Source organism: Acomys russatus, chromosome 10 (assembly GCF_903995435.1).
Source record: "Acomys russatus chromosome 10, mAcoRus1.1, whole genome shotgun sequence".
Taxonomy (NCBI): Eukaryota; Metazoa; Chordata; class Mammalia; order Rodentia; family Muridae; genus Acomys; species Acomys russatus.
This window is the reverse complement of record NC_067146.1, coordinates 55,292,448-55,303,281: the sequence shown is the minus strand read 5'-3', so window position 1 is coordinate 55,303,281 and position 10,834 is coordinate 55,292,448. Positions and strand designations below refer to the sequence as shown.

The following is a 10,834-nucleotide window of genomic DNA, read 5'->3' as shown; positions in this document are numbered from 1 at the left end:
AGAACCCTACAGTGCCATACACACTGTTAATTCTCCCTTAATAAAGAGTTCCCCTGGAGGACAATGTCTCCCAGTTGCTTCCCTCTTGAACCTGCCCTGTCTCATCTCATTTCCATTCCTAAAATCTAACAACACTCCAGTTCGGCCATCTCTCCTGAAAGCCCTACAGAATCACCAGCATAGTGAGTGAGGGTGAAGCCAGGGTTCTTTCATGGTCACTCTCAGGTTCCTTGTGTGGGAGGAGTTAGAATATCAACACAAGTCAATGACAATCCCACTGTAGAGAGTTAAGTAGCAAGTATAGGTCACAGACCTCTCCACTGAGAAATCTGTCCTGTTCTGTTCTGGAAATGTAAAGAGTGCTAAGTTTTATTTGTTTGGTTTTTGTTTGTTTGTTTGTTTTTTGGATTTTGAGACAGGGTTTCTCTGTGTAGCTTTGGCTGTCCTCTAGCCTCTTTGTAGAGCAGGCTGGCCTTGAACTCACAGAGATTCACCTGTCTCTGCCTCCTGAGTGCTGGGATTAAAGGCATGCACCACCACCATCTGGCTGAGAGTGCTGAGCTTCCTGAGGAATGTAGGCCCTGCAAAGCCTATTTAATTAAGTCAGTGGGATGTAGTAAAACCACTTTAAGCACACTTCTATGAGAAAAGAAGGGAGACTCTAGGAAAGGGGACTAGGCAGGAGAGGAAGCACAGTCTGCTGCTCAGAAGAGGAGACTCATCAACTTTCCAGGTGTGTGGTGCCTACCGACTTACGTCAATCACCAGCGGAGGCAGGTGACTGTCTCACAGTGGCCCACTTTTCAGGGCAAAAGGGGAGTAAGATGCCAAGGACCTTCTTTGTTGATATAAGAGACTCCTTAGAACAATAAAAATAATAACACTTAACTTATTTTTATTGCAAGAGTAAAATAGAATGTTCCAGAATTCCTGAGACATCAAATGTAACTAGTGAGAGTTACTTTGGATTTAACTTTTACATTTATTTTCTGAAGATTTGTTGGTGCCACCAGCAGCATTTGAGGACTTGACCTCCCTTTGTATAGCTGCAGCCCATGCCCTATGAGAATGACCATTCTGCTGTCTACTACTGTTGCCTGGACATCCGGATTCTACCATCTACTGATGCTGCCTGGATACTTACAAGGCCCAGCTCAGTGAAGTGTTATTACCATGTTCCTGTGGCCTTGGCTGTCTTCTGGGTCTTCCTGTCTAGATAGCCCCCATTCCTTTTACCTGTGCCCTAAGCACTGCCTAAGCTCTCCCAGTGGTGGATACCACATAGCTTACATTTTCCAGCATGGGATGTGCAATCTCTCACTTATTACCATAGCATGAGAGTCAAGACTGGGACAGATATTACAAATGATAGGGGCCCTGTAGTCCCCAAGTACAGTTCCTGTGGGAAGGCAGATCCAAAGCTCAAGGCCAGAATCCAGGTGCTGCATGGGTCCTCCACACATTCTGCTCATGCAGATGTTTCTAGAAGGCTGCTCATATCTGCTCTGTCATCCTCTAATACTCATTCATAAAACACAGCTTCTGGCTGTAGCAGGCCTCACAGCTGAGAGCTGGATAGAGGCTAGATTTAAAAAACAATGGAGTAGGGGCTGGAGAGATGGCTCAGCAGTTGAGAGCACTCTGGTCTTCCAGGGCACCTGAGTTCAGCTCCAACATGGCAGCTCACAACTTTCTATAACACTAGTCCCAGGGGATCCAGTGCCCATAGGCACCAGGCATGCACAGAGAGACACACAGACAACTGTACCCATAAAATAAACAAAAATTTCAAAGTAATGGACTGATGTGTTCGGTGGAGAAAATGTTGAGGCAGGAGAGCATTTGGATGGTGGGGTGGTTATAGCTCATGGTTACTTTTATCCAGGTCTACCATGAAAAAGACAAAGTAGTGCAGAGAGATAGAAAAAGAATTTGCAGTCTGGTGATAAAAAATAGCTTGAATAAGCTAAAAGTAACACCTAAGGATATGCTGGGAAAGAGGACAAGAGGAATGGCTATCTGAGGGCACAACCCTGGCCACCGAAGGCTCTAACTTGTAAAAATACAAATTCATTTGAAAGGAAGGAGCCTGAATTGAGATTGCTGCTGCTGGGACTCCTGGTTCCCAGACAGCACGTGTCTAGGGAAGTGTTTCCCCAGGATCAGGGCACAGAAGCTGCTGTAACTGTGGTCCAAGGTGGGCAGGCTCCACCCCAAGCCCGTAGTGGAACTTGGCAGTACTTGTTTTGCAGTCAGGACAGATGTGAAATTGAAGGTCTCAGGGGATCTTGTACCATGTTTCCAGAGAGCTGCTGAGGCCAGGCAATGTATGGCGAGGACGGAGCACCTGCAAGGAGGCTCCTGCATGAGGAAGCCTAAGAGGCAATGGAGACTCCTGATACTGGAGATGCTACAACAACAGGATGTCTGTTGGGAAAAGGGCCTTCATGGAGCTGACCCTAAAGGGAGGTGCTAGAGCTGAGGAGCTGGGTGGGAGGAGCTACCCACACCCATGGGAGCCCAGACAGTTTCATCATTACAAGCTGCAGATGCTAGATACAGACCTGTAAGACTTAGGTTTGCTTTGGTCTGACCATTCCTTGGTATTCTCCCATTCTTCCCTTTCAGAGTGGGAATGTTTTCTTTGTGCCACTGCATGTTGGAAATAGGTAACTTGTCCTTTAATTTACACGAGCTCACAGTTAAGAGGCAGCCGTAAGCCTCCAAGATGAAACTTGGAGTTTTAAGCAGTGTTGAGATGACGGCTAAAGACTGACTTCTGGTGTCAGACTGAACGCGTTTTGCGTCGTGACAACATTTGAAGGTAATGGCTTAAAAGTGACACGCATGGATGTCAAGCTGACAAGTGGCAGACTTGTGATGACCAACTTGGATTGTCAAGTTGACAACATTTAGAATCACCATGCAGGCCAACCTCTGGGCATGCCTGTGAGGGACTGACTGGCTACACTGGGCTACTTGAGGGGGAAGGCCCATTTTAAATGTGGGTGGCACTATTTATGGGCTGAAGCCAGGACAGAACAAAGAGGAGGGGGACAGAGACCACAGGTGTTCCGTACTCTGTCCTGACTGTGGATGCCACATGACAAGCTGCCTGAGTCACGCTTTCCTCATTGTGTCCAACTGTATGCATTTCAAATCAGGAGCCAAGAGGAACCACTTCCTTAAGCGACATTTGTTATGTGTTTTGATACAGCAACACGTCAAGTGACTAATTTGGTGATTGCATTAAAAAATTTCAATAAATAACTGTGGCCAGCACTCCACCCAAGTGCCCCCTCCCACCTTGGTTTTTCAAGACAGGGTTTCTGTGTTTAGTATTGGCTGGAACTCCTTCTGTGTCTGCCTGCCTCTGCCTCTGGAGTGCTGGGATGAAAGGCCTGCACCACCACGGCCCAGCTTCAGCCTAAATTCTGATCAGTCCCAAAGATACTGATTTGGCTCCTTCATACAGGGTCACATGTCCTCCCACGAAGGAAGGGGCTAGAAGCAAATGTATAAATGATCCGTTTTAATTGGCTGAGGAAAAAGGATGCAGTTAGTGAGATTGCTTCAGAACTGTAAAGTTCTGAGGACCACAGGATTCACAGCTTGCTTTTGTTTCTCCACTTGTTTTACAGACCAACCAGAAATTTACAATTGGCCTCACAGGGGCCCCAGGTTGCCTTTAGTAATCTAAACAGGCCCGAACTCTCTGGAATCCAATTAAGAATGGACCATCTAGTGGTCAATAGAAGAGGTTGCAGTTGGGGGGCTGGCGAAGCTGTTTGGGAGGACTGTGAAACCTTGGGAGGTGGGGCCTGCTTCTCTGAGATTGGGCCTTGAGGGCCATAGGCTGTTCTAGTGCCTGCTTCCTGACCTGCTGAAGCGTGAGTAAGCAGCTGCAGTGAGTCCAGCCACCGGGGAGCCTCCTGCTGCCGTGACCAATCCCCTTTTAGTTGCTTCTTGCCAGGGTTTTAACCACAGCCATGAGAAGAGTAACAGAGGAGAGCAGGATGTGCAGGTGCGCTGTGCTTCCTGTTCCCTTGGTCTCACCCAGCCTTAGGAAGACACAGGCTGTGTGGTACCTGACTCTTGGGTCTCATCCAAGCTGGCAGGAGAAACCACTTTTAACTTGGAAATGGAGAAACAGGAGCCCAAACACTTGAAGCAGCTAAGCAACTGAGAAGAAATTAAACCCAGATTCTGCATCTGAGTTACAGTGCAGGCCACTACGGGACATTTAGTCTCTGTATCTTTTTTTTTTTTAATGTTTCTAGCAGCATTTAAATGTGGATTTTCAGTGAAAAATTATCCATTGATCAGATTGCACATATTCGTGTCCAATAAATGTTTGTAAATTAGTGCAACTGTGATATTACAGGGTAATAAAAATGGTGGTAATGGAATAAGCCAGTTAATGTGTTAGATGAAGAATTTTCAGTGTATATGGTGGCTTCTGAAATTGTCCTACTATTTCACGGAGAGAACCTCGGTTAAACATGACCTGTTAAAAACTGCCAGTTTTAAAGATTTATTTGTTTTTATTTATGTGCACAGTGTTTTGCCTGCACGTGTGTCTATATTCCATATATACGTCTCCTGTCTGAGGAGGATGGAAGAGGGCAAGGGAGTTACAGACAGCTGTGAGCCACCATGTGGGTGCTGAAAATTGAACCTGGGTCCTCTGGAAGAACAACTAGTGCTTTTAACCAGCACACCATCGCTCCAGGATCAGAGGGGCTCCTGCTCTGGGTCTTCCGAATGCACAACTGCACATATCCCCTCCGCTTGGACTAAACCACAACCCAGGTAGAAATGTGTACACCCTCAAGAGCAGGCAGAACGTTTTCTCCACCTGATAAGCATGTTAAAAAATTCCTGTAACTTTGGTATTTGAAATAGGCCGAGCAAGATAATTCTTAGTAATTCTACCCAGAACTTCCTTTTAGTGCAACAGGGTAGGCACATTCCTCACCCTTCCAGTCCTCCCTGGAGGATGGGACTTGATTTAACCCCAAGTTCTGGGAGTGGCACCCTCACAGGGCATAGCCAGGCCATAAAAAGCAGGATGCCGTAGGGGCAAAATTAATGCCATATCCTTTATGTAATTAATATTCTGCATTTAATACCATGTTCTGCATGAGAACGTGTCTCCAGGTGACTTCACTTCTTCCTGTGTTCCGGGAATGACCACGCACTGCCATAAACTAGACCTGCTAGCAGTTTCCAGAATCTCCACTGGAGCGATTAGCTGAGGTAAAACAACTTCCCTGGAGACTCAGTCTCCACTCAACCTGCCTAAGGAACTGTGAAGTTTCCACAGCCTCATCCATCCCTCCCCCTCCAGGAACTGTGACCAAAATCTGCCCAGCCCAAGAATATAAAAACCCTAAGATTCTTCTGTTTGGGGCCGCCTCACTCCTGCGTGCAGGTGGACCCCAGCGCGCTGGAACAATAAAGCCTCTTGCTTTTGCATCGACCCAGTCCCCGTCTCTCTCATTTGATGCTTCCTGGGATAGACTCCCCTGATCAGAGTCTTACACTGCATCTATGATAGAGACACAGCATCCTTACAGCAGAAAGAAATGCAATAGAAAAATGCAACAGACAGTTGAATGTCCCTGGAAGCAAAGATCAGAGAGGGCTTTCTCTGGGTCCAGGATGAGTGGTGAGCGAGGAAGCCATCCTTTCTTCCTCTGGGCAGAGCCCCACTGGACCTGGCTCTCACTGGCTTGTGGGACTCCTGGAGTCTCATCTGCCCATGGTGTTTCTGGGGCTGACTGACCTTTTCTACTGCTCTTCCTGCCCGACTTCCCACAGCCTGGGGTTCTTTCTCAGGCTGGAGTTTCACCCCAGCTTTTAAAAATCAACTCTCTGACCTGGAAGTTCAGCCGTTTCCGGTTCTCACTATTCATGTGTTCACCTTTGCTTTCGCCTTTTATTCCCCCAAGGGAATGAGACCAGAAAATGATCAGCCCTCAGGTTCGCAGAGACCCCTCCCCTAAGACTAAGCCTGAGCTTACTGTAAACAAAGAAACAAAGACAATTCCCTTTTGATGGTTTCTGGTAGTGAACCTTTGTCAGCATTATTAGTATCTTCACACACAAGTCCAAAACAAGTTTTTCTGTCTGAAAACGTGATGCTTTCGGATCGGCTTAGTACTTATCTTAAACCATAAAAACCCCTAATGTATCCAATACTCTCTATCGTGACACAGCCATGGAGCCTAAGGCAATCTTCCCTGAGCAAGCAAGAGAGTTTTTTTTTTTTTTTTTTTTTTTTAAATAAGATGGAGCAAGTTCTCTTGCTTGAAGTTCTCTTGAAGTCTGTGGGTTTTATTTCGATTGTTCTGTAAATGTGTGAGTGCCTTCGGACTTTATCTTTCAATTATACTTGATATGCAACACTTGCTTCCAACACCTGTGGAAGAATTTTTTAGGACCCCCAAAGAAAGCAGGCTTTCAACTTATTAAATTACTGTGCTTTCAATTCCCCATTATCTTTAGTTGCTCAGCCAGCAGTATTACAAGTTAATGCTTCTCCTCGGCTCAACTGAAAGTTGAAACCTAAAGTCATTTTCTGCTTTATTGACTTGCAGGAAAGAAAAAAAAATTACTCTGAAATTATCCTGGCCATTAGACAGAGTACTTACAATTTTTTTGCCTTCTATTAACACTGTGGAATTATTTGTTTCAACGTTCCGCAGTATGACGTTCCCTTTCCGTTCTCTGTAGATGAATTCTTTATCTACAAGAGGGAAAGAGAAAAGAAACATGAGCCATCCAGAAACCCGCCTCAGTATTTGATGGACGTGTGTGAAATAAATTGTGCAGTTCACCTCAGAGAGGAGCCTTTTAAGTGCAGTGCCTGCTTCCCGCTCCGCAGTGTGGCCTCCAGGGATGTTCATCTCTGTCTGCTCTGCACAGACAGCAATGTGTGGTGGAAATTTTGTTTTGTTTTAAATATCAGTTATGTTATGTAAACATGTTTTTGTTTTAATCCCTAATGTGGGATATGGGACTGCCTTAGTTTATCCACAGCTGATAACAGCCTTGTGTGGGGGTCGTCTTCGCCAGCTGGAGACTGTTTAATTTTGAGGACTCAGAGAGGATTATAAATATCAGAGCCCAGAGAGAGACGGTTTTGGGGACAGAGGAGGAAGAAGGCTGCTTCTGTGTTTGCCATTTGCTGTTGCTGGACTGGGCATCCTGATGACTGAGATTGACATTTTCTCAAAGAAACTGATGACTCTAACCAGCCAGAACTAAGTGTAAGGAAGTCTACACTCTGTCTCTCCACTAACCTTCTTTCTCTCCTACCCACATAAAAAAATAGTGCCTGTATGTGCTGAGTTTGAGGGCATGCAGGACATCCTTGGGTAGGACATATAGAGTGGATAATACCAAGAGAGGAGTAAGATAGTTGGTACTAAAGGGGCTGACAGTCTCCTGAACCTGAGGTTACCTGTGGCCACACCCTGAAAGCCAGCTTTCCTCTTGTTTACAAGCTCCTGGTGTAACTCTGGAAGGGGTCCCCAGTTTCCTGCCATGGACATCTTTTCAATCTATCTTCAGCTGTCAGTGACTCTGGTCTTTCCAAAGTCCAATCATTCCCTTAGAAATTTGATAAGTAGGGGCTAGGGAGATGGCTCAGTGGGTAGAATGCTTGCTTTGAAAGTATGAGGTCCTGAGTTTGGTTCCCAGTTCCTACCAAAAAATGTTGGGAATGGAGGTGCTTGGGTCTAATCCAAGCACTTGGGTGGCAAAGACAGAGAGATTCCCATGGCTCACTGGCTAGCCAGTCTACTCAGTGAGTTCCAGGCTAGTGAGAGACCCTGTCTCCAATAACAGGGTGGACAGCACCCCCCCAGATCCACACCTATGTATGTATGTACCCACATGCACAACACCCCCCAACCCTGGACAATAACAAATCACAGGTGTATGCAAATCTGTGCTTGCACGGGGAATGCAGGTACAGTTTCCCAAGGGTGGGACTGTGGATGGAAAGGCAGGGCCCAGCATGGAGACTGGGAATGAACACCCTTCTGAGTGAAGCTGGTAGTGCTGAACTGATTGGATGGTAAAGGCATTTTACACCAAATAGTTGGCTGAAAAGCACCACACAGACGACTGTACCAATTTGAAAAGGAAGTACGTTAAAGATATGGGGAGAAGGAAAGGTTCTCCATTGCAAACTGTCATAGCCTGCTTGCTTCTAATGCCATCTGCTGCATGCATTATGCAAATTAGAGTTGAGAGTTTGGGGCTGAGGGTACAGACAGATGTGTGGGTGGCAGTTTCCCTTTGTTGTCCTGACAATGCTTCCTGCTAAGTGCCAAACAATTCCTATTTTCCTCTCTGGAGCAAGCAAACCATGAGACTTTTACCTGCTGACATCTTCACAGTGTTGTTAGTCTTACGTGACAAATGTTAATGTTTCCTTCCACTTAGAAAAGCACTCAGGAAGCTACATATCGGCTCTATACGAAGCCTGCAAAAAGGGGTCACCGCTTAATTTGACACAAATCCATCTCTGTTCGTGTTCTAGCTTTCACAATGAGTGTATTTTTCAAACAATTATTCCTTTAATAATTTATATGTATGTGTGGGAATGTCCAGAGAGCAGAAGAGGGTGTCAGATCCCCTAAAGATGGAGGTCCAGGTGCTTGTACACTATCTAATGTGGAAGCTGGGAACTGGATTCAAGTCCTTTGCAAGATCAGCAAGCATTCTTAACCACTGAGCCATCTCTCAGGCCCCAAATGGAGGAGTCTGTCTAAAGAGTATACAAGTGCCAGCGGAACCTTGGAAGCTATGACAGTGCCTGTGACACAGGTGAGAGTCTCTAACAGTGACTTTAACCCTGTCCACACTGGTGTGGGCTGTGTTCTAAGAAGCTCTACCTCTGTAGGGAGGCCATCTCCATACCTGCTCAATAAATCTGTATGATAAGTTAAAACAACAACAACAACAACAACAACAGTAACAACAAACCCCCAAAAACTGCCAAAGGAAAAAAAAAGCAAAAGACCCAAAAGAAGAAGGTGAATAGTCTGGAAATCAGAGAAAAGGAGGAGTAGGGACACAAGAGGGGAATAGGGGCAGACATGATCAAAATACAGTATATAATATATATGTATATATATATGAAAAATCAAAATTAAATCCATTATTATGTATAACTGATTCAGGTTAATAAGAACAGAACGAAAATAAATGTCTGTATGTTTTCTGGAGCATTTTTTATTTTTCCTTTCAAAAAATGAGGCTTTAGCTTGCAAGGAAAGGACTTGTTTGTGGTATGAGGCAAAGGTTGAATTTGATCTGTTTACACCCACAACTGTCCCAGGAAATGCTGAGGTCATCAGTCTCTCAGTGATAAGCCCTGTGATCTCAAGGCTTCACCAGCAACCTTTGCATTGCTAAGGTCTGATGTGCTGTTCTTGTGTGAGCACTAGTGAGCTGCCTCATCCTGCATGGCACCACACTGCGGCTTGTAAGAGATGCTTAAAAATCTGTGTATGCTTACTTGTCTAAGAGTATGCTCCTGTACATGACAGGCATGTGTGCACGTGTGCGTTCAGGCATGTGAGTTCAGGCACGCGTGCGCCACAGCGTGGGTATGTAGGTTGGACAACAACCTGGGGTGTGGATCCTCACCCTCTACTGTGTCTTTGCTGTTCCCTGCAGTGAATGCCATGCTAGCTGGCCTTTACCTGCGGGCTTTTCTTGTGGCTTTCTATTCCATCTCATCGCCTGTGTCTGTCCCTCTGTCAATGTCACCTTGTGATGGCTTTTGTAGACTTCCAGGAAGTCTTGGGTCAAAGTGTCTAAAGCCCGAAACTTTGTCTTGCCTTTCCTCAGGTGTGTTGTCCAGTCTACACCCTTACTTTCCTGAAAAGCTTTGAAGTACCCACACGGGAAAAAAGCACTCAGGATGAGGACACTATAGCAACAGATGCTTAGTTCATCAAGAGGACTGCTGCTGCTGTCACGGCAATTGTGGTCCTTTTCCTTTTTCTTGCACTTTAGCATTTTAAAATATTTTACTCTCGACATATATTCATTACATATAATGATGGGTTTACTAAAGACAATTTCTTCCAATTATGTCATGGAACCAGGGACAATCTGGAGATCATTATATTAAGTGCTATGTAAGTAAGATTCAGGAAGACAAACGCCCTGTGATTTCTCTCATCTGTGGAGTCTAGAGCACATGCGGACGCGCCGAACCGTTTACATTAATGTACATCATGCTGATGTGGCACTGGAGGAGGAGGGATATTAGCATCCTAGTTACTTTTCTGTTGCTCCGATAATAATCACCATTACCAAGCACAGCTTGAGGAGGAAGGCACTCACTACATCTTACAGCCTGTAGTCCACCATGAAGGGAGGTCAGGAGAAGAACTCCAGGCAAAAACCTGGAGGCAGGAGCATGCTTCCTGGCCTGCTCCCTGTGGCTTGCTTCTTATTCTGTCTGAGATCACCCTCCTAAGTGGCACCTCTGGTAGTTAGTAAGCCCTTCCATATCAGAAACTAGTCAAGAAAATGCCCCATAAATATCACTACAGCCCAATCTCTGGGAGGCAATTTTTCAACTGAGGTCGACAACAATTCACTTCCACCTTCTCAGGGTTGGATCTACACGAGTCACTGTCAGTAGATGGATTTTGATCATCACCTAATATATCAGGCCCAAACTTTCTGCCATTTTATCTATCATAATTTGGTTACTTCTATTGATCAAATATAATAATAATTTTCATTATTGTTGCTTTACTCAGTGTAAGTTTTAGCTCTAGTCCATTGAAAATAAAAATAT

At 45.3% G+C, this 10,834-nt stretch overlaps 1 protein-coding gene across 4 annotated transcripts in view; it reads right to left on the bottom strand.

Annotated features, from left to right (window-relative positions):
• Dpp6 (dipeptidyl peptidase like 6) overlaps positions 1-10,834 on the bottom strand; it is an 846,101-nt gene that overhangs the window by 239,475 nt on the left and 595,792 nt on the right. For all 4 annotated transcript variants that reach the window (XM_051152206.1, XM_051152208.1, XM_051152205.1 and 1 more), the window contains exon 4: positions 6,657-6,751. In XM_051152206.1, the coding sequence (XP_051008163.1) occupies positions 6,657-6,751 (95 nt within the window). The remainder of the gene's footprint in view (positions 1-6,656; positions 6,752-10,834) is intronic.